Source organism: Triturus cristatus, chromosome 10 (genome assembly GCF_964204655.1).
Source record: "Triturus cristatus chromosome 10, aTriCri1.1, whole genome shotgun sequence".
Lineage (NCBI taxonomy): Eukaryota > Metazoa > Chordata > Amphibia > Caudata > Salamandridae > Triturus > Triturus cristatus.
Window position 1 is genome coordinate 1,097,303,969 of NC_140593.1, and position 20,443 is coordinate 1,097,324,411.

Here is a 20,443-nt window from a genome sequence, read left to right on the forward strand (position 1 = left end):
GTGAGTTGAGTAGAGTTCAGTGGCAGAGAGTGTCGGTGAGAACAGTGTTATAGAGTGGAGTGGCATAGTGGAATGGGGTGGAGTGGGGTGGAATAGGGTGGAGTGGTTTGGAGTGAAGTGAGGTGATGGGGTGGATTGGATTTGAGTATATTGGGGTTTATTGGATTGAGTAGAGTGGGTGGATTGGAGTGGGTGGACTGGATGAGGTAGATTGGAGTAGAGTTAGGTGGATTTCAATGGGGTGAGGTGGCTTGGATTGGGGTGTATTGGACTGGGGTGTATTAGATTGGGGTGGGGTGGATTGGATTGGGATGGGGTGGATTATACTAAAGTAGGGTGGTTTGCAGTGGGGTGAATTAGAGTGGTGGGGGAAGGATTGGACTGGACTTCAGGGGTTGGATTGAAGTGGGGTGGGATTGATTAGACTGGAGTGAGGTGGATTGGAGTGTGGTGGGCTGGATGGACTGGAATGAGTAGGGTGGATTTGGGTGAGGTAGAGTGAGGTGGATTGGAGTAGATTGAGGTGGATTGGACTGCAGTGGAGAGGGGTGGATTGGAGAGGGGTAGACTGGATTGGAGTGGGGTGGACTGAAGTGGGGTGGTGTGGGTTGGAGTGGGGTGGGGTGAGTTTGTGTGGGGTGGAGTAGATTGAGTGCAGCAGATTGGATTGCAGTAGATTGGACTGAGGTGAGGTGAGGTATATTGGATTGGGGTGGATTGGATTGGGGTAGGGTGAACTGGATTGCGGTGGGGTGGATTGGATTGAGGTTGGTTGGATTGGGGTACAGTGCAGTGGACTGGAACGGGCGGTGTGGGATGGGGTGGGATGGAATGGACAGGGTAGATTGTATTTGTCTGGATTGAATTGGAGTGGGGTGGGGTGGATTGGAGTGGGGTGAATTGGAGTGGGGTGGATTGGATAGGAGTGGGGTGGATTGGATAGGAGTGGGGTGGATTGGATACAAGTGGGGTGGATTGTTTTGGATTGATTGGAGTGGGGAGAGATTGGAGTAGGGCAGATTGTTTTGGATTGGGGCAGATTGCTTTGGATTGTAGTGGGGTAGATTGTAGTGGGGCAGATTGTTTTTGATTAGAGTGGGGCAGGTTGGAGCAAGGCGGATTGTTTTGGATTGAAGTGGGGCAGGTTGTTTTGGATTCAGTGGGGCAGATTGTTTTGGATTGAGCGGGGCAGATTGATTTGGATTGAGCGGGGCAGATAGTTTTGGATTGAGCAGGCATATAGTTTGGGATTGAGCGGGACAGATAGTTTTGAATTAAACGGGCAGATAGTTTTGAATTGAACGGGCAGATAGTTTTGAACTGAGTGAGGCAGACACTTTTGGATTGAGTGAGGCAGATACTTTTGGATTGAGTGGGGCAAATAGTTTTCGATTGGAGTGGGAAAGATTGTTTTGGATTTGAGTGAGAAAGATTGTTTTGGACTGGAGTGGGGTAGATTGGATGAGTTGGATTGGGGAGTGAGTGGGGTGGATTGCATTGGGGTGAGGCGGATTGGAGTGGGACATATTGGATTGGGGTGGATAGAAGTGGTTGAATTGAGGCGGATTTGAGTGGGGTGAATCAGGATGGAGTGGGTGGATTGGGGTGAGGTGGACTGGAATGGAGTGTGGTGGGTTGGAGTGGGGCAAATTGAAGTGGGATGGATTGAAGTGGGGCCGATTGTTTTGGATTGGAGTGGGCAGACTGGTGTGGGGCAGATTGTTTTGAATTGGAGTGAGGCAGATTGGAGTTGGATGGATTGGAGTGGGGCAAATTGTTTTGTATTGGAGTGGGGCGATTGTTTAGTATTGGAGTGGGGCAGATTGGAGTTGGATGGATTGGAGTGGGGAAAATTGTTTTATATTGGAGTGGGGCAGATTGTTTTGTATTGGATTGGGGCAGATTGGAGTTGGATGTATTGGAGTGGGGCAAATTGTTTTGTATTGGAGTGGGGCAGATTGGAGTTTTTTGGACTGGAGTAGGGCAGATTGTTTGTGATTGGAGTGGGAAAGATTGGGGTGGGAAAGATTGGGGTGGGAAAGATTTGGGATGGGTCAGATTGTTTTGTATTGAGTGGGGCAGATTGTTTTGGATTGAGTGAGGCAGAGTGTTTTGGATTGAGTGGGGCAGATTGTTTTGAATTGGAGTGTGGCAGAATGTTTTAGATTAGAGTGGGGTGGATTGGAGTGGGGTGGGGTGGATTGGGGTGGGGTGGGGTAGGGTGGAGTGGGGTGGGGTGGACTGGAGTGGGGCAGATTGGATTGGAGTGGGCTAGATTGGATTGGAGTGGGCAGATTGGAGTGGGGCAGGGTAGATTGGAGTGGGGGCAGATTGTTTTGAATTGGAGTGAGGAAGATTGGAGTGGGATGGATTGGGGTAGGACCGATTATTTTGGATTGGAGTGGGGCAGAAGGGAGTGGGGCAGACTGCTTTGGATTGGAGTGGAGAGTACTGGAGTGGGCAGATTGGTGTGGAGCAGATTGTTTTTTATTGAGTGGGGCAGACTGTTTGAGAGTGGGGCAGATTAGAGTGAGCAGATTGTTTTGGATTGGGGCAGATTTGAGTGGGGCAGACTAGAGTGGGGCAGACTAGAGTGGGGCAGACTAGAGTGGGGCAGACTAGAGTGGGGCAGACTAGAGTGGGGCAGACTAGAGTGGGGCAGACTAGAGTGGGGCAGACTAGAGTGGGGCAGACTAGAGTGGGGCAGACTAGAGTGGGGCAGACTAGAGTGGGGCAGACTAGAGTGGGGCAGACTAGAGTGGGGCAGACTAGAGTGGGGCAGATTGTTTTGGATTGCGGTAGACTGGAGTGGGGCAGACTGTTTTGGATTAGCATCATCCTAGACAGCAAGCTGTCTACGAAAAAACAGGTCAACGAAGTCTCATCTGCCTGCTTCCACATCCTATGCCTGCTCCACAAGATCTTCAGATGGCTCTCAGTTACCACCAGAAGAACCTTCACCCAGGCCCGTGTCACCAGCAGACTGGACTACAGCAACACACTATGTAGGAATCACCGCTCGCTCGCCTCCTGAAGAGACTACAGACAACACCAAACTCAGCGGAAAGACTCCTCTTCGACCTCCCTAGAAGGACCCACATCACACCCCAACTCAGAAAGCTACACTGGCTCCCGATCCAGAAGAGATGCTAGTTCATGTTGTTGACCCGCGCATGCAAAGCCCTACACAACGAAGGACCAGCATACATCAACAAACATCTGACTTTCTACCAACCTACAAGACACCTACAATCAGCTTCCCTCTTCTTCGCAGACAACCCACGGATCCACCGAAACCGACAGCAGTGGAAGTTCCTTTTTGCACATGTTGGCCAAGGCATGGAACTACCTCTCCCTGCACCTCAAGACAGCACCTTTGATCTAGCAATTCAGGAAAGATCTCAAGACCTGGATGTTCAGCCTCTCCAGCACCTTGAGACCCTTACTGGTGATCTACTGAGCTCTATAACTGGCTGATTGAAAGAAAGAAACAATGCTGCATCGTATTACAATAATACTCATCTTTTGAGAACAGCGCCCATGAGCAAAAAAAAGAAGACATGAGTGCAAAGTGAGAAAACAAGACTTGGCAAAATAAAAGAAAGTTAACTATAGAAAATCAATCTTTGCAATTTTGTTTGTCCTGCTGGGCAGTTTTTGCCAGTCACATGCCTTCTGTTTGCAGGGCACTAAAATATAAACAGAACAAAATAGTACCTCAATCACGTCGGGAACAGCGGACGGGCACTGTTTAAGTTTAAATCAATCAGTGCTTGGTCCCTGCTCCACAGAGAGGAACGGAAATGATGTCAGACCTGCCTTGACGATTTACGAGTTTTACAGCAAACAAATGATGGACGGAATGCTGACAATGCAAAGATTCTCCCCCAGTCAAAAGATCTGGGTTAAATCCATTGTTCTTTTGCCCACTACGCCACCCCAGGTTGGACCCGGCCATATGCAAATCAGTCTTGACCCTGTGTCCCATGGGAACAGTCCAGACTGAACTGCCAGGCCAGGTCCTCCCTGGACCGGAAACAAGCATCTTGGGACCGGTTTCAGGGTATGTCACCCTTCTTCAGCCAGGCTAGCTTGAATCCAGTGAGCAAGGGACCCACGTCTGGGCATACCCATCCGACTTAGGGCGAAAAGTGTTACAGCAAACAAATGATGGACGGGATGCTGACAATGCAAACATTCTCCCCCAGTCAAAAGATCTTGGTGTTAAATCCAATGATGGATTTAGGCCCAGATCTGAGTACTTAGGTGAATTTATGACATTGTTCTGCATTCTGTCCATCAACCTTTGTTTTTGCATTTGTCACCCCGAGTGGGACGGGTATGCCCAGACGCGGGTCCCGTGCTCTCCATGCCACTGGAATCAAGCTATCCTGGCTGAAGAGGGGTGAAACCCCAAAACGGGTCCTAGGATGCCTGTTTCCAGTCCAGGGAGGACCTGGCTTGGCAGTTCAGGCTGGACTGTTTCTATGAGGCACAGGGTCAAGACTGATTTCCATATGGCTGGGTTCAAACTGGAATGGCATGGTGAGCAAAAAAACAATGGATTTAGGCCCAGATCGCTGTACTGTGGTGAATGTACGACATTGTTCTGCATTCTGTCCATCAACTGTTGTTTTTGCATTTGTCACCCTGAGTGGGACGGGTATGCCCAGACGTGGGTCCTGTACTCTCCATGCCACTGGAATCAAGCTATCCTGGCGGAGGAGGGGTGAAACCCCAAAACGGGTCCTAGGATGCTTGTTTCCAGTCCAGGGAGAACCTGGCTTAGCAGTTCGGGCTGGACTGTTCCCATGAGGAGCAGGGTCAAGACTGATTTGCATAGGGCTGGGTTCAAACTGGAATGGCATGGAGAGCAAAAAAACAATGGATTTAGGCCCAGATCTTTGTACTGGGGTGAATGTATGACAATGTTCTGCATTCTGTCCATCAACTGTTGTTTTGGCATTTGATGATTTACGAGGCTGTAAAGAGGAGTGCCACGTAAGTCAACAAATGGGAAGGAAAAGGCAGACTCCAAGCCCTTTTTGTTAACAAACTGTCACGCAAGGGAGATGCATGCAATAGTGCATGCTCTTCCTAGCGCATGCTCTTGCAAGCTCGTCCCTAAAAAGAGGATTGCAAGATTAAAGTTAGGACACCAGACATTTATCACTTAAGATGGTGCACATCTATTTGAACATTTACCAAAAGTTCCTGACCAAGCCACCGGGTGGCAGAAGAATGTAAGCATTTGAAACTATGCAAAACCTGTGCTGCAGAACTAGACTCCTGTGAAAAGACCAAAGCGGGTGTATTAGTATAACAGGAGCAAGCTTCCAAATATTTTAGGGAGCACGAGTGGTAAAAGCAAATCAGTTTGTGTGTTCATTTTTAGGAAGCACATAAGTGGCCTGCCCAAGCCCCATCATTTGAAAATAATGCAGATTGTGTAGGGACCAAGTAGTTATTCCTACCCAAGGTTAAACGCTAAGCTTCTGTAAAGAAAAAAAAAAAGATTTTCTACTCTTACCCTTATAAGAATGCAGGTTGTATGTTTTGGTTCATATTATTTTTAAAAAACTCAATATAAAAACAGTTGGTGAAGAAAATATAAACAGTTTGGCTGAGGAATTATAATATATTAAGTATTTCTTAAAGTCTAGTTCCTTTGACCAATATTAAATAAAGAGGCATGAAAAAAGACTGAAAAATACAAAAGGGTATCCCTGTAGCTTCCAAGAAGTGAACCTCATCAATGTACTAAATTGCCTCAAACCTACAACCTGAGAATCAACCCTGCTGATGATAATTTCTGCTGAGGGCCATCCTTGCTCAGGACCATCCCTGCTCAGGACCATCCCTGCTGAGGGCCATCCTTGCTCAGGACCATCCCTGCTCAGGGCCATCCCTGCTCAGGGCCATCCCTGCTCAGGGCCATCCCTGCTCAGGACCATCCCTGCTCAGGACCATCCCTGTTCAGGACCATCCCTGCTCAGGACCATCCCTGCTCAGCACCATCCCTGCTCAGCACCATCCCTGCTCAGGACCATCCCTGCTCAGGACCATCCTTGCTCAGGACCATCCTTGCTCAGGACCATCCTTGCTCAGGACCAACCCTGCTCAGGACCAACCCTGCTCAGGACCAACCCTGCTCAGGACCATCCCTGCTCAGGGCCATCCCTGCTCAGGGTCATCCCTGCTGAGGGCCATCCCTGCTGAGGGCCATCCCTGCTGAGGGCCATCCTTGCTCAGGACCATCCTTGCTCAGGGCCATCCCTGCTCAGGGCCATCCCTGCTCAGGGCCATCCCTGCTCAGGGCCATCCCTGCTCAGGACCATCCCTGTTCAGGACCATCCCTGTTCAGGACCATCCCTGCTCAGGACCATCCCTGCTCAGGACCATCCCTGCTCAGGACCATCCTTGCTCAGGACCATCCTTGCTCAGGACCATCCTTGCTCAGGACCATCCTTGCTCAGGACCAACCCTGCTCAGGACCAACCCTGCTCAGGACCATCCCTGCTCAGGACCATCACTGCTCAGGGCCATCCCTGCTCAGGGTCATCCCTGCTGAGGGCCATCCCTGCTGAGGGCCATCCCTGCTGAGGACCATCCTTGCTCAGGACCATCCCTGCTCAGGACCATCCCTGTTCAGGACCATCCCTGCTCAGGACCATCCCTGCTCAGGACCATCCCTGCTCAGGACCATCCTTGCTCAGGACCATCCTTGCTCAGGACCATCCTTGCTCAGGACCAACCCTGCTCAGGACCAACCCTGCTCAGGACCATCCCTGCTCAGGACCATCCCTGCTCAGGGCCATCCCTGCTCAGGGTCATCCCTGCTGAGGGCCATCCCTGCTGAGGGCCATCCCTGCTGAGGGCCATCCTTGCTGAGGGCCATCCTTGCTCAGGACCATCCTTGCTCAGGACCATCCCTGCTCAGGACCATCCCTGCTCAGGACCATCCCTGCTCAGGACCATCCCTGCTCAGGACCATCCCTGCTCAGGACCATCCCTGCTCAGGACCATCCCTGCTCAGGACCATCCCTGCTCAGGGCCATCCCTGCTCAGGGCCATCCCTGCTCAGGGCCATCTCTGCTCAGGGCCATCCCTGCTGAGGGCCATCCCTGCTGAGGGCCATCCCTGCTGAGGGCCATCCCTGCTGTGGGCCATCCTTGTTCAGGACCATCCCTGCTCAGGACCAACCCTGCTGTAGATCATCCGACCCATTCCTGCTGGAAACCACCCCTGCTGAGGACCACCCCTGCTCTTCATCTATGAATGGCGTTTCATGGCCTCACTACAGGCGGACACAGATAGTTCTACCTACCCTCGCGAGTTGACCGTCTCGTTTGCGTTAATCAGCAGTTTGGATAAGACGGTGAAAACCTTTAAGCGCATCTGTGGCTCTCTGGTTGGATGAAGGCAAACCTTAAGGATCGGCATTAGGTGATGCAGGGCTTCGCCTATCACAGGACCTGGAAAATACAGATGTACAACATACATATTCAACATATTCCATTAGATTTCATTCCTGGTCTAAGCAGAAGACTCGCCACACATATCATAAGCTCAAGTATTAGCTAAGATTGCAAGAACTGCTAAAGTAATAACACATCACTGTCCAACTTCGGTCTATTATCCTGCTCGCCAGCCATCTTCCTTGCCTACCACTTTTGAACGTTACCCTGGCTCATTCAGAAAAGTAGTAATGACATTAAACCATTATAAAACCAAAGTCCAGAAAAACCATGTGGCGAGCAAAACACTACTGTTGACAGTGGCCATGCTTAGCATAGCTGAGGATAGTACAACTAAGAATCCTCCTACCTGGATTCTATGACAGGGCAGCCAAAGTAGACATGGCAAAATGCTAGTACTTAAGGCCCAACACCTTTTAATGTCACTTCGGCCACCGTACGCCCTAACACCACTGGACGATATCAGGGCCTCAGTTCACAAATCTGGCTGATATCGCCCCTTGACTTAAAGACCACAAGTTGAACACCATGGAATGGGGACTCATCAGCCGCACCTGCAATAATGGGGTTCTTTTGCACAGGTTTACCTCGATTCTGAGGAGTTTAATACTAATATTTACCACCTACTGAGCCGGTGGTAAATATCTGTGGGTGGGCCCGTGCGGATTAGGAGGCATTGGGAGGGAGGAAGTGTGTTTTGGGTGGGGAAGCTGTAGTCTCTCTTGGGGAGAATTGTCTGCTCCCCTACGTGGTGCTGGGCGGGTGGGACTTTATACCTCTGCTCGGACCGCTTTTATTTACGTTTTTTCTGGGTGCATGTAGGCAGCTGCTAAGACAAAATGGTCTGGTATTCCTTGGCCAGGTAATTTCAGGTCCAGAAACATCAAACACTATTAATTTTCCAAGGACGATAAAACTCTGAGAGAAACATAATTTGGGTGCTAGGAGCAATATATTGTCCCTCTACGTCCACATATGCTCTAGCTACTTCAAACCCACAGTACATGGTAAGCCGAACTCTTATGGCCTTCAATGCTGCTAAGCATCAAGACGAAGCTTCTGGTCTGAGCACAGTCACAACCTGTCAAGCAACAAATAAAGTGAAGAAGGATAAAGATATCATAAATTGATACTACGGAGTGTAAACGTTTACCACTACCGAAGAACTATGCCCAAGCACTGTATGTCAGCTGGTGACATTTTACTACTCTACGGCTGTTCAATTAAAAGTTATCATTATCTGATTAGTTTGTCAATTGCAGCACAATAACTCTATATCTCCTAGAATTAATCTGATTTTGAAATAAAAAGACTGGAAACATGAAGCCAGTTTTGATAACTGAACATCAATTTGGTGGTTTTTGATCTAGCTACGAATCTACATCTTTTGAACCCTTCATGAAATTTTGAGACATGAATGGTGTTTTTGACCAAGATTAGGGTAATGCCCATACTGCAAACTCCATCTGGCTTTGAATACTTTAGTACATTGTGCTTGACAGTGCTCCTTACCTCTGTGTGTTGGGTACTTAATTAAAATTGCACTAAAGTAAACACTTCGTGTCCTAGCACAGTTTGCGTCGATGGACCTATGTTTGGAGGTATACACGGGGTTACTGATGTGAATGTCCTTTGGAGATTAGAAAGAATCACGTTCGAGAAGGCCTTGATGTGGCTGTATGCCATTTAAGATGGCTTTGAACATCAATCATTTTCATTGCTCTATCCCAATTTTTTACACATCCCTATCCAACACCCAAAATAAACCAACTTAAAATGCTACCTTTCTAGTGCTTCAAAAACATGGCATCAGCAGCCAGCCACTGGGGACATTTAAAGATCTGGAGGACTACTACAGACAAACCTGAGGATATATGCTTTCATCTAAATGAACCTACCTGATTGAGTGACAATTATTTCAAACTGTAATCGTTCCACCGAAAAATTGGTCCAATGCTCATGTGTTGATGCTACCCATTCCATCAGCTGATCCATGTGCTGTCTGTAAAGATCCTGAATGCTGGCCAAGCCCTGAACTGCAGCTAATGAACGCATTGTTGCCTCAACCTGTTCAAGAAAAAACAGGTTGTAAATTTAAGAGGAAACCGCAAAAGCTAAACTGTGGTTTAAAAGAACCAAAATAGTGGCTGTAGGATAACCTTCTAAATGAGCCAATTACGTGCAAATTGAAATTGACACATTATAAAAACACCAAGGTATGAAAAGCCACTCCAAAAATCAGAGTGCTGTGGCTAAGGAAGGGTTGGCTTTCAGGCAACTCAAATAATTAGAACATAACTGTGCACAGACTGGAACAGGCAAACTAAATTTACAGAATACAATGTGAGTAAAAATGCCCAATTGCAAGCGTGTGGGAATTAAAAACAGAGCAGGATCAAGATGCCCCAAATTACACACATCAGTACTAACGGTTTCTTATTCATTTTACAGCAACTTGAGCAACATCAAACAAGAGAGAAACAAGTGAACAAGACAAGCTTGACACGAGAGAAGATTGAAGATGGGGGAAAAACTGCTATGGATTAGGGACGCATTCTCTTAAAAGTATCCACATTGAGACCCTAGCACATGGATATCAAACATGCATGTAAGTGTCCAGTTTTATATGTTGTACCACACTAGTCTCACCTTTTGACTGAAACATAATAACAAGAGAGGACCATTAGCTTGTTCATGCAAATCCCCCAATATGATTGATGTATAAATGCGTCAAAACAGATCATCTGAAGCATTACCTTGTTGAACAGATCTTCACCGGTTGGCACGGCCAATACTGTCACAAGCACCTTCATCAACTGCAAGCTTATTTCGCTGCAATTTTCCCCAGATGCTTTAATCAGCGACTGCATACAGCAAAGCAACTGCTCCAGGTACACAACCTAACAAAACAAAAGGCATTAAGGGTCTCCCAATCCACAGATGCCACCAAATGACAGGGAAAAACATTAAGCACATAAGAGATGCAAGTGATCAGATAAAATACTCTGGGTTGTTTTACTGAACATCTACCAGCAAGAAAAATCATCATTTTTCTCAGTTGACCAAATGTATAAGATGTTTATCACTCCCATTAAAACCAATTCAGTATTTTGCAGATTCTAACAACTGCAGATTTCTTTCAGTCATGTAATCTTTTACTACGATACTATTTGATCCTCTAAGATATTGGATACTTTTCTTTATGTTGTCGCACGAATATTCACAGTTACAAACATATTCAAATTAGAGCAAACCTATTAATGTGCTTGAACATTTTATTAGATGGTAGATTTACTTCAGTTTTGAGACCAATTACTTGAGACAGTATACTTCTTTACAACTGTCCCACTACATTTATAATACTACATTTGTAATATTAATGGCTAGTAAATTAATTCAGAACTACAAGAAAAATTATTTGCCTTCCCAGGATGGTTCAACAAACCTTTGAACAATATTGTATATAGCAGTTGAAAAAGAGCAGCAGTACAGAAACTTTACAATTTATCGTCAGTCGCCAAATGTGAACATCCTTTAACGGGCAAGTCTGTTTAGAACAGCTTTGGATCCATACACTTGCAGAACTATTTTCCTGTTTTTCAATATAAGTAGGAAAAGCATTCTTTAGCCTGTACGCTATATAACAATCAATCAAGCAACATTTATATAGTGCTGCTAATCATCCTGGGGCGGGTAACCAGGCGCTGCGTTGCAGGTATCAGTTGAAGAGCCAGGTCTTGAGTCCCTCCCTGAAACACTTCAACAATGGTAAAGTACAGAGGTGGAGGGGGAGGGCTTTCCAGGCTTTGGCGGTGAGGTGGGAGAAGGAGCATCTCCAGAGCAGCTGCAGCAGATATGTGGCATCTGAGCACAGGCGAGGTGTGCAGAGCGGAGGATTCTGATGAGTAGGTGGAAGGTCAGGCGGTGGTTAATGTAGTCTGGTCCTTGGTTGAGGAGGGCTTTGTAGGCGTGGGTTAGGAGCTTGAACTGGCATCTCTTCTGGACGGAGAGCCAGCAAAGGTCTTTCAGGTGCTTGGTGATGTGTGTCCTCTTGGTCAGGTTGAGGATCATTCTGGCTGCTGCATTCTGGATTGTCTGGATTCTTTGCATGAGTTCGGTTGATGTGCCAGCATGGAATGTGTTGCAGTAGTCGAGCTGGTTGGTGACGATGGCCTTCGTCACAGTCTTTCTTGTGCTGATGGGGAGCCTGTTGAGGATTTTGCAGAGCATGCATATGGTGTGGAAGAAGGCTGTGGCGCTGACCTAACGCTTCATGGAGATTTTTTTGTCCAGTACAATGCCGAGGTCGCGGTGTGGTCTTTGGGCGTAGGGGTAGGTCCGAGCTACGCTGACCATGAGCCGTCATTCCAGAGGTCGGTGTGTCTGCCGAAGGTCATGACTTCTGTTTTGTCGGTGTGAAATTTCAGGCAGTTGGTTTTCATCTGTCTTACGACGTTCTTCATGCAGTTGTGGGAGTTGGTCTTCGTCAAGAAGGGTTCGCTGAGAGTGAGACGACAAGCTGTGTGTCGGCGCAGAAGATGGTGTTGATGTTGTCTGATCTGATTATGTCTGCAAGTGATGTCATGTAGATGTTGAAGCGGGTGGGGCTGAGGAATGAGCCCTGGGGTACTCCGTAGATGGAATGTTTGGGTTGCGAAGAAAAGGATGAGAGGCGGACTCTTTGGGTGCGTCCTGTGAGTAAGGATGCCATCCATTTGAGCACATGTCTATGAATCCTATCTGGCATAGTCAACCGATGAGTGTGTGGTGGGAGATGGTGTTGAAGGCTGCAGAGAAGTCCAGGAGGATGAGGGAGGCTGAATCCCCTATTTCAAGTAGAGCTCTGATGTCATCTGTTGCTGCAATCAGGGCTGTCTCGGTGCTGTGGTTGGCTCTGAAGCGCGGTTGGGATAGGTCCAGCAGTTTTTTCCTTTCCAGATAAGACTGGTATGGAGGTTGATGGCCTTCTCCAGGACCTTGGGGGGGAACGGGAGATGGGAGATGGGACGGTAGTTCTGGAGCTTTCTGTGTTCCGTCAAAGGTTTCTTGAGGAGTGGCCTAACCTCTGCGTGTTTCCATGTGTCGGGAAAAGTGGCTACAGTTATGGAGGCATTGAGGATGGTGGTGAGCTGGTGGCATGGGGGCATAGGTCGTTGGGTGCTCCTGAGTGGATGGAGTTCATCAGGATGGTAGTTGTTGGCGTGTTAAGTTGTTTCCCTGCAGTTAGTGGTGGTGGTGGTAGATGGATAGCAGAGGAGGTCTGGTAAAGACCTCCTCTGGCAAAGAAATGGCATTGTGCTGGGCAGGAGCTGGTGGGGTCCAGAACACGCAAAATGCCTTACTTTGACTCACCAAGACATTCAATAACCTTGAAAGTGTTGCCTTTTACTGATTTCCATCAGTTCTTACTTCCTCTAGTCAGATTTTTATTTTTTGGAACAAAATACTATTTTGCCCGCACTGTGCTCAAATCAACTGCATGTTTCCCTTGTAGTGGTATGGCAAATTAGAAATATCCCTCAAAATGACTTTTTTGTCGAAAAAGAGTATTGACAAGTTCCATATCGTGCAGCCTTAACTATGCGCTGAACAGAGGCTGATATAGAAGTCTGAGGAAGGACACCTTCTGGTGAGCGTTTACTGGGTGTCATGGCCTTAGGCTTAAGAGAAAAGACAATCGATTTGCTTTTCTTTCGTAGGACCCCCAAGAAACAGGCGAATATCACATAGCTGCCATGTTTTCACATTGTTTATGTATGGCATTTCAATGGTTTCAGCATACTTACGAGTGGGGATCTTTTGCTAAATTAGTGACACTTCAAGTGACATTTTCTCGTGAGAAAAATCAAGAAAGGGGCTTGCAACAGTGACCACAGCACTATTGACTAACCGCCCAGGCCAATGCCCCCGAGTTGATAGCGCCCCTACAGTCATAGGATAACAAGCATTGGCATAGCCAATAGGTCTCGCTTTTGGGACCTTATAAGTATTTAGTTATGCAGCACAATATCCTTACTGCAACAACATTAACTGTTTCATGGCTAAACACTTATAAGGTCAGAAAGGCGAGACCTATTGGCTATGCCAATGCTTGTTAAGCCATGTCACCAACATTGTTCTCAGGATCAGAGTTCAAGTCGTTATTTCTTTGCACCTCAACCTCTGGATGACCTGGGAATACCTTGTACGAGGCTGTCATTGGAGCCTATCAGCAGCGCAACCAAGGAAAAACATCAGCTAAAGAACTGTGTGTGTCCTGAAGCTGCAGCAGCCTGGCTGACATGTCACGGTGGGTGGAGAGATGGGGGGGATAGATGGGGGGGGGGGGGACATGGCAACTGCCACAGACTTATGTGTGTCCTGAAGCTGCAGCAGTCCAGGAGGACACATCTCGGGTGGGGGTATGGGGGGACACAGCGACTGTCACGATCGAGGAATTACAGAAACAGCAAAGTTCTGAGGCGTACTGGCTATTCCAAGTCACTGACTGGTGCAGGGAACAGTGATGTTACTGGTGACGTAATTCTCTTATTAAAAAAGCAATTACATTCTCCAGTGTATTATAAATGTCACTGAGTCCCGAGCTAAGGATAGCGGAGGCATGGGGCTTGACATGGGTTTTTCAGAGTCTGCAGAATGCAGGTTTGTCCATGGGTTGTGACAGTTCGTCGAGATACACAATGTCCATGTAGCAAAAATCTAGTGTTCGTTTCTTTTCAAGGTTATTGGTATAGCGAAAACGTATCGAGACATTGAGGGGTGGGGGGTGGAAGAGATGAAGCAAGCAAGAGAGGCAAATGGAACGAGGAAAGGACAGAGGAAGTTAGGGAATGTTTAAGAGGAAAGGGAACGTGTCATTCAGAGGGAGGGGGGGGGGAGAGAACGATAACAATTGAAGGTGGTGAGTGAGAGAGGTAAAACAGAGGGAATTTGATAACGCAGACCAGCAATAAATGAAAATGCCCCGTGGCCACCAACAGCTTAACCCGTGCACAGCATGAGTCACACATCACAAGACAGGGTCAGCTACAAGCGGGGAGAGCTCTTCAAGGTTTCCACTCTTCCGCTTGAAATTCCCAAGCTATGTATGTGCCTATTAAGCACCAATATTCTCCATGGGCGTTTACAAGGAATGCACTTGCAGGGAGGAAGTATCTAAAGACATTCATATAACACGCGCTAAAATGAACAGCTTTATTGGCGCTGCTCAACTTCCAATCCATTAATGCGGCTGTGAGAGCAAAAGTGATGGCAGGGACGCGCTCTGTGGTGGGGGAGGGGCAGAGTGAGGCACTTAGGAGAGCACGGCTTAATGAGCCATAAAAGCCACATGGCGTCTGTGCACGTCCGCGCGCTTGTTAACGCAAGCTTGAGGCCAGGAAGAGATTGTGGTAGCACTTTGAAAAGCCATTAAGTAAATGTCTCGCCAGACCAGCGCATGCGCTGGCTCTAGCGAGACCTAAAAAACCATGCAACTGATTATTCAGCCCTACATTGAGAGCTGGAGTATCTTCTATTTCTTTTTTTGTGCTACATGCTTCTATCTCATATAAACAGGAGCCTACTAGATACACATTAGGTGGTATTGGCGGTAAGGGAGTCAATTTTTCAGGACATTTATGCAGAGTTCATCAATATTGCTAGGGGGGTTTGAGGAAGCAGAACTTCATTCTACCAAGGATCTAATAGCCAATGCAAAGGACAGAAATATTGGATGTTGATGTCCGTGATCCACGAACTAGCATGAGCAGGCTTCAAAATCTGTGTTTGCCCCTTCACATTGGGAGATTAGACTTGTTTCACCAAGTGGTAAGTAAAATATTTTTTTCAAAGCAAGTCATTTTAAACTGTTGCAAATTCAGAATACCCAGATTATCTCTCAGTGAGCCAACATTCTGTGGGATTTTTCAGACTGCCTCTGTTATTTTCTACGTGTAGACAAGGAACTAAGTCAGTCCATGGATAAAAGCATGGAAAAGCAGATACCAAAACTGTCCTTTATGAGCAATCTCAGCCATCCATGCATTTATTTAAGCAACATTTGTCTGACTGGTCCTGCAGACACAATATCTATTGCATGAAATGCATGATTGTCTCACTAATCTTTCAATTAAGTGCTGAAATATCCACAAAGTGGCTCTGTGTAGCAATCTCTGGCTTATTAGGTAACAGTATTTCACATGTTGAGACTTTGGATGGGTATTTAAAAACAGCAACACTATCAGTCCTAGAAGGCAAAGTGCCATTGACAACAATGCCCAGACCAGCTGAAGCCATTGCACATGGCATGGGGAAATTAGGAGCACTGTGTCACATCTCAGCATCATCGCAGGAAGATGAACAGGCGTAAAGCAGAGTTTGTCATGTCTACTTTACCACTAGCAGGGCTACTGAGTAGCCAAGGCACATGCCAGGATCACTTACAAAAGGCGAGTAAGACAACAGATTTGCTTCTGAAAGACTGGTTGGGGTGGTTCAGATTCCGCCAAGTGTCAGATCACGGACAAAGACTTTCAGCACTGTGCACATTCAAGCTACATCAGGATTCAACTCTCAAAGGCCGGCTGAGACAGGGGAAGAAACTCACATGTCACTCTTGCATTCGAAAGGACAATAGAGTAGGGGGCAGACTCAGTCATGTACCATACATCCACATACACCCGCCTGACTATGCCCCAACACTACCACATCACAGGATAAACATGAAGTTTGATAGACTAGAAAAACACCTGAACCTAAAATATTAATTTAACTTATTTTATAAGAAAACTAGGTCAAGATGATACCTTGTGCATCAAGTAACTTATTCCAGTTGCTTGACCTGCTGGTCTAACGGCAATAAATAAATGCTTTGAATTTTTTCAAGTCTTGAGGAGTGGAATGAAAGAGACGGTCAACACTAAATCATGCAAAAGGCTGCCAGCTTCCCCAAGAAACATAGGGTGAAAGAAAAATAGACACCGATGTTATGAAAACTTATTTTGCAAAGAGCAGCGCTCTTGTTATGATGATATCTCAAATGACTATCTCCACGCAGTTGATTTATGAATTGGAACAAGTGGGCATAAAGAGCGACGTTGTAAACATTTCAGTAATTTCTCTTTAAGAAAAGAAAGGTGGCTGACAGCAGCGAGATTAACAAATGGAGAGTGGAGAGGGACTTTGGAAAAGCGTGGAATCGAAGAAGCAACAGGAGAAAGCCGCCAGCGTTCAGAAGCAGTAATGTGTGAAGGGATGAATGGCCTGGGACGAAATGAAATTATATTTACAGCTTGAAAAGGGAAACGCTCACGCTACGACTTACACCGATATTTTATAACCTGCAAGACATTTCATTGCGCAGAAACATTTTTCTATTTTTATTTCAACGAGTGATCACAAAACGGAAACATTGCAAAACTTAACAAGCATTGGCCGCGCGGCAGTAAAAGTAACGTCGCGCGGCCGTAAAAGCGAAAGTCATCGCGATCGCTCCGAAAGCGAAAGTAATCGCGATGACGCGCTAAAGCACGAGTTTTCAAAGTGCTGCTGAAGGCTGGCGCGTGTAAACGCAAGCGCTAGGCCAGCCACAGCTCTTTGAAAACTCACCTCCAAAATGTCTCTCCGAGCCAGCGCATGCGCTGGGCTCAGCGAGACCTAAAAAGGGACCACCTAACAGCTCCATAATTGATCTTAGAGTTCCTGATGCTGAAATTCATGTAGTTGTGCTTAAGTTCTGAGTTGCTGACATGCACTTGTGCTATCAACAATTACCTCTGTAAAAATTATGAAAAAGCTTTATTAATGTTACCTGTGTAAAAATGCTTATTTATTACATGCTAACATAGTCGACACATGGCTGACTTTTTGTTTTAAATAATCGTGGTACAGCCCTCTGAAACCCGGTCGGGTGGACTTGCGTTGCTTAAGACAAAAAATATATGGTTCAGTGTTGCGGTTTCGAGTTTAGTCGCTGGATCAGGAAGTTATTTTTCTCCGATTGTTGCCCAGTTCCTTACAGCACACGTGCACGATCTTTGCTACATTTCAAATCATTCACTTCTTTTCAGCTCTGAAACCAGGGCCATACTGGCTGTAGCGGGTGGGGGCCGGTTTTCGGCCCCTGGGGGCCGTTTTTGTTAGCGGGGGTCGGCAATATCGACCGTCCAGTAACAAAATCGGCCGAAACCGTCCCTAACAAATGGCTCGGCCGCTCCCCCTCCTTCCCTCCAGGTGGGCCGGCGGAGCAGTTCACCAGGGCTGGTTTCGGTTCCCAGTCCGGCCCTGTCTGAAACCATCTGCGTGGGCACGTGTATAAACGGGTGACACCAATCAGGGCAGGCACGCAGGTTACAGTTTTCAGGCGGCGAGCTCGTTCCTCTCCACTGGCGACCTATAGGGCTTATCGGTCAATTGCATGTGACGTGTCACTGTGGCTCCAGTGCTTAATTTGTAAAACAATAAGTGCCAGGGCTCTAGTCAGGCCCCCCCAGTTTGCACCCCCCATTGCCACTGCAAGCGTTGCCAATGACAGTACCGACACAACTACTAACCAGCACACTGCTACAAGTGTGACAATTCAGACTGTTCGAGGCCCCAACGCTATAAAAATGGCTTGAGCAGCAGGTATTAGTTGCCTTTAATGTATAAGGAATTAATAAACAATTGATGTTCTACTCATCTTTAAATTATACAAACAACGCTACCATGTGGCCGCTGTCATAAGTGCCAGTGTTGACAATTTAGTGCAGAGCACCGAAAACCACCGGCTCAAATTAAGCACTGTGTGGCTCCTAGCCAAAGGTTGCAAGAGATGGGACCACTTCTGCAGCCCCACAGAGAGGCAGACCATAACAGAACCACTTCAAATGGAGGAACATCTTCATTTGATATCCCCGTGCGTGTTGTGTACACAAGGTTAATGCAGAACCAGCTTTCCACACTGCCCTTTATCAAAATAACAGCTGCCCTCACCACTGCTCACCAGAGCTCCGGACTGCAGGAAGAGATGCCAGCCCCAGATAAGAATGGCATAGTGCAGGGATGAGGAATTCCTATCGCTGCAGGCCTGTGACATATTGTAAGGAGTCAAGGACAATAACTTAACATATTTGTTTTGTCCACTGGACAAGTAGACCAAAGCCCCTGAAGCACAAAATCCTCTTGCAGATAATTTACTGTGTGGATAGAGTTGTGGGAAAGAGGAATCCACATGTAGAAGATGCTCAAAATTGAATATATGGTTCATCAATGCAAAGCTTTTACTATTGGGGTGGGCGCTTTAAGGAAATAGTGAGGTGAAGCTCCGCTCCCATCACTGACAGCCATTTGAATCCAAAAACATGTGCACGTTTACAAAATGTAAATATCTGTAGCATTTTCTAATGATCCCAGACTGCTACTTATAAAATGCAAATACATGAAGAAGAATGAAAACAAGATTGGGGATTGTTTTCAATATAAAACACATCCAAATATTATTTGCAATATGAAAAAATGGACAAAAGGCACACGCAATGTTGCTAAACTACTGATCATCTTTAAATGTATTTTCTCCAAGTCATAAAGTAATTGGACTGATGTATGACATTCATGTCATCATTTTGAATAAAATAATAGATAATCAGTGTAAAACTATTAAGGGTAACGTTATAGGAAACACATGAAAATTAATAAATCAGAGGGTCATTTCTTTAAGAATATCACAAGTGCACCTGCAGGTCTTGGACCTTGCCTTGATGCAGACTTCTACTTTCATTTGTTCACAAGAGTCTAGAAAAGTACACCTGGAAACCATACACACACACACGTTTGCTCATTCAAAAACGTGTAGAGTTTATTGTTTCTTTTTTCTTCGGTGGGAAATTATTTTTCCTCACAGAGAAACTTCTTTCCCCACACCCCCACTTTATTTTTCTGAAAGGTTTTTTCCCAGTCCTACCCTGGAAAATGTTTTACTCCAGTTCTTGTCAGAAGTAAATTTCGACCGTTGCAGCCCTGGAACTAACAATTCCCCCACCGGTTCATGGCGCTGTGAGCTAAGTCTGGGCAGTGAACTCCGCTCCACTCGCAGAGTTTTCTGCACTCCGCGTTATGCGAAGCTCCTATGCGGAGCGGAGTTTATTTCCTCGCTTGAGTTCGTCAACATCAAGTTGGCGAGCGCAAAGGTGGAAAATGAACCTCCCTGCGAGATTTCTCAACACGGGCGGTCAGATTTCTCATTGCGAGTGGTCGCGCATGCTCGCGACCGCTCGCGTTGAGAAACGTCTGTTCGTGTTGAGAAAGCTACAGCTCGAGTAAAAATCTACTCTAGCGGCAGAAAGGAAGCAGTGCCCGCTTGCGCTGTCCATGGTGCTGTTCCCAATGATTGCACAGTGCGGACAAGCACCTGGCACTGAAAATCACTGCGAACGACATTTATCTAACGCACTCCGCTGCTCGCAGAGCTCCACGTAGCGGAGGTTTTTTTTTGCACTTCGCGGAGTTCCGCATAGCAAAACTCCGCGAACTCCGCCCAGGCTTACTCTGAGCAGTGTGCTTACCATTGTAATTAGCTTCAAGATTCGTCCATGACAGTTTGACTTGGCTCAGATTAGTTTTAAAATGTAAACCAGTCTATAATCTCTTGCTTGTTGTATGCTCACAATTATGGCAAACAAGGGGCCTGAGGCTCATTTAGATTAAGTGATCTGCCCAATAATTACACAAAATGGTCAAGTGGAAAGGGCCAGACTGGTGGCATTGATCATCAGAAGGTAACCCGAGCATTGAAACACAAATATAATCTGAGTTTATTTACAGTAACATTTTGTGACATTGAGAGAATGCTTACAAGTAAATGTGGCAAATCATTACATAAGACTCTTCAACAGAAACTAAAGTAATTAAGTGAGCAATGGTCCAGTTAGAACACGAGCATGTCCTGAACTGGACAACAAGCGGAACTCCAGCAAAGCAAAAGCAATGGCACATTCAAAGACTTGCTG

At 46.6% G+C, this 20,443-nt stretch overlaps 1 protein-coding gene and 1 long non-coding RNA gene across 3 annotated transcripts in view; one reads left to right on the forward strand and one right to left on the reverse strand.

Moving 5' to 3' along the window:
- LOC146796642 (uncharacterized) overlaps positions 1–10,599 on the forward strand; it is a 63,600-nt gene extending 53,001 nt beyond the window's left edge. The window contains exon 3 of the long non-coding RNA XR_014969652.1: positions 9,930–10,599. This is a non-coding gene — a long non-coding RNA (uncharacterized LOC146796642). The remainder of the gene's footprint in view (positions 1–9,929) is intronic.
- The window catches only part of DNAAF5 (dynein axonemal assembly factor 5), a 242,131-nt gene that overhangs the window by 70,838 nt on the left and 150,850 nt on the right, over positions 1–20,443 (reverse strand). For both annotated transcript variants that reach the window (XM_085629321.1, XM_085629320.1), the window contains exons 7-9: positions 10,235–10,378; positions 9,377–9,545; positions 7,328–7,475 (exon numbers count right to left, since the gene is read on the reverse strand). In XM_085629321.1, coding sequence (XP_085485447.1) covers positions 7,328–7,475; positions 9,377–9,545; positions 10,235–10,378 — 461 coding nt within the window. The remainder of the gene's footprint in view (positions 1–7,327; positions 7,476–9,376; positions 9,546–10,234; positions 10,379–20,443) is intronic.